This window comes from Oryzias melastigma, linkage group LG24, assembly GCF_002922805.2.
Source record: "Oryzias melastigma strain HK-1 linkage group LG24, ASM292280v2, whole genome shotgun sequence".
In the NCBI taxonomy this organism is placed as follows: Eukaryota; Metazoa; Chordata; class Actinopteri; order Beloniformes; family Adrianichthyidae; genus Oryzias; species Oryzias melastigma.
The window spans coordinates 1-3128 of record NC_050535.1 but is presented as its reverse complement, the minus strand read 5'-3'; the positions used below and the strand labels follow the sequence as shown (position 1 = coordinate 3128).

Sequence of the window (3128 nt, the reverse complement as noted above, 5' to 3'; positions counted from 1 at the left end):
GAGAGGACGGCTGTCAGTGATGGATCCTGACCCCCCCATTCCACTGGGTGAGGAAACTGACCTGGGGGTCGAGTCCCGGCTGTGGTGTGTTCCTGCATCATAGACGTTTCTAGAACACAGTTGTTGTTTTTCAGCTCTTTGTTCAGTTCTGGCAGAACTTCAGTTTGTTGGTAGTTTGTGGACTCCTCCTGCAGGTTGCTGGTTCTGCTGGTTCCGGTCAGCAGACTCAGCCTTCTGAACCTGAACTTGGTCTGGTTGTCGAAGCCTGAACTTCTCCCAGCCTTTCCGTTAATTATCTACCGCTCGCTCTGAGCCGGGCTTTGTTTGAACCCAGGAAGACTGGCGTTCCCACGGTAACGGTTACCAACGGTTACGCAAGCTTGACAACCCTGAATGACCCACATTCCAGGAGTAAATCACAGCACTCTGGCATTCCTGGCTGCTGCTCTTCTGTTTGGGGGTGTTGGCGTCCTCCTGGTCGTCCGGAGGTTTCTGCCGCCTCCACGTTTCTTCTGGTTTTCAACCAATAAAGTTTCAGCTTTTGCTGCTTTTTTAGACAAAGAAAGCGTTCAGTCTCTTCAGACATTTGTGTTTTACTATAAAGTTTAGTTTCTGTGACGAGAGCAACAGGAGAAGGTCGCATTCATCATCACGTGAAGAAGAAGATGATGATGAAGAATCATCTCTGGAAGAATTCAGAAGCAAATATAGAAAATCTTCATTATTTGAAACCAAACTAACTGCATTTGTTGGTAGAGAGCTGCTGGGTTGTGTTTTCTGTTCTGTTAGTTACACGTGTTTGTGCGTCATCATTTCACCTGATACACAACCACACTCTGCATGCAGCACATGGACCAACACTACACAACAACAGAACAACACAACATGAATGTAATGCAAACTGCAAAGCAACATGTCATAGAAAGAAGCAGGAACTTCACTTAGATGTTTCAGACGCTCTTCCTGCAGTCACACATCAAATACAATTCCCAAACTAGGAACGTCCCAATAAGGTTCACTTGGGCCCGATTCCGAGTCATTTGATTTTGAGTATCTGCCGATACCGAATCCTGATTTATTTATTTTATTTATCCATTTATTTGCACATTAAAAAGCATTCCTGCCGATGCACCAGAGTTGGTTCGAGAGCTGTCCCTGGACTGATGGTTAAATTGTCCGAGGACAATCCGATCCTTTGGTAACACATCTAAATATGACCACATTTAACCAACAGATTCAGATGATCCCTTATTTTTATTTCATTAATCTTATTTTATCATTTGACACTTAAACTTCTGTGAAGTAGCTTAAATGATCAAGTAAAAATAGTGCAACTAATAAAAAATAACCATTATCTATTAATGTAGGTGATAATTAGTCATGTGAGAAAGTTTAGTGTCTTTAACTTTAATATCTTTAGAATCAAATCTTTAACCAAACCTCAATCTTATCCTTAAAATTCTTTCAAATTATTTGACTTTAACATAAATATGATGAGCATTCATGACGGATATCATTACAGTCATTTGTTCTTTTGTTTAACCTCTTAAGACTTCACATTTTGGGTTTTAGTTCCACAGTAGTTCATTTTCTCAGCTCGGGTCTTAAGGGCTTAAATCACAGAGCTAGCACTTAGCTTAGCCCAGTTAGCATCCGTCTGTCTGTCAGCAGCACAGAGACCTTACCATTAAAAAGAAACTCGAACCCATTTTTTAGTGTTGAGACAATAGAGTCACTTGTCAGTTGAAAGTGTTTTAAGAGTTGCTGAGCTTCTGTCTAGCTGGACTGAACGTTTTTGTTGCTCCTGCTTGAACTGCTGCGCTTTCCATCAATAACATCTGGATCCGTTCCAATGGACTTCTACTGGAGTGTTGATATGGAATAATAAACATGAACTATAAAATGCTGATCATAATAAGAATAAATGAAATGTCCGATATCGATCTCGTCATGATCGGGCCAGATTATTGATCAGGTGATCAGATCAGGACATCTCTAGCCAAAGTTACAGTTTCTAACTTTTCTCTCAGTTTCAGACCTGAGAATGATTAAATATAATTTCTTTGTTTTAGAAAAAGTGAGGCTTTTATTGTGAAGAGACTTTCATCCTACCGTCAGACAGCTGTCGATCCGTCCTGCATTAACCTCCTGATGTTTTTGCTGACAGAAGACGTCTGTCTCTCTTTAGGACCTGGAGTTCCATGGGGTCATGCGGTTCTACTTCCAGGACCGGGTCGCCGGTAACTTTGCCACAAAATGCATCCGGGTGTCCAGCACGGCGACGACGCAGGACGTCATCGAGACGTTAGCGGAGAAGTTCCGGCCGGACATGAGGATGCTGTCCTCGCCCAAATACTCGCTGTACGAGGTCCACGTCAGCGGCGGTGAGTCCCGGTCCGCGTGGTTCTGGTGGTTCTGATGGACGGATGGATGACTCTGCCGGCTGTGTGTCTGTTAGAAGAGCGCCAGTTGGACCTGGACGAGAAGCCACTGGTGGTGCAGCTGAACTGGAATAAGGACGACAGGGAGGGCCGCTTCGTCCTGAAGAACGAGAACGACGTCCTGCCGAAGGTCGGCGCTCTGGTTCTGAAAACACGAAGGACTTCTGCCTTTAGAACCCAAACGGTTCTGATCATCCTCTGTCCTTTCATCCACTAGAAGAGCCAGAGCAATGGGCCGGAGAGGGAGAAGGATGGAGTCATCCAGAACTTCAGGAGGACGCTGTCCAAGAAGGAGAAGAAGAAGGAGAAGAAGAGAGAGAAGGAGTTCATCCGGATGCCTGACGAAGAGGAGAAGATGCTGGGCCGGGAGGATGGGTAAGCTCCTCCTTCTGAGGTGCGGCGGGACTGACGTTTGTGCTCTTCACGTCTCTGACTTCCTCTTCTTTCAGGGAGAACAGCCGGCTGGCGGCAGAGGTCTACAAAGACATGCCGGAGACCAGCTTCACCAGAACCATCTCCAACCCGGAGGTGGTGATGAAGAGGAGGCGCCAGCAGAAGCTGGAGAAACGCATGCAGGACTTCAAGAACAACGACGACTCAGGTGATCCTGAAAACACCTGTCCTGATGCATTATGGGGCTTGTAGGCTGTTAAGATCGGACAAACATCAGACAGAACTGGAGAAACG

The 3128-nt window shown here is 45.5% G+C and overlaps 1 protein-coding gene across 2 annotated transcripts in view; it reads left to right on the top strand.

Moving 5' to 3' along the window:
- The window catches only part of LOC112157786 (afadin), a gene marked incomplete at its 3' end in the record, with an annotated part of 19955 nt that extends 16913 nt beyond the window's left edge, over positions 1-3042 (top strand). Inside the window, 4 exon segments of one of the 2 annotated variants that reach the window (XM_024290794.2) lie at positions 2189-2384; positions 2462-2571; positions 2659-2816; positions 2891-3042. In XM_024290794.2, the coding sequence (XP_024146562.2) occupies positions 2189-2384; positions 2462-2571; positions 2659-2816; positions 2891-3042 (616 nt within the window). 2 annotated transcript variants of the gene reach the window in all.
- Positions 3043-3128: the final 86 nt, after the last annotated feature.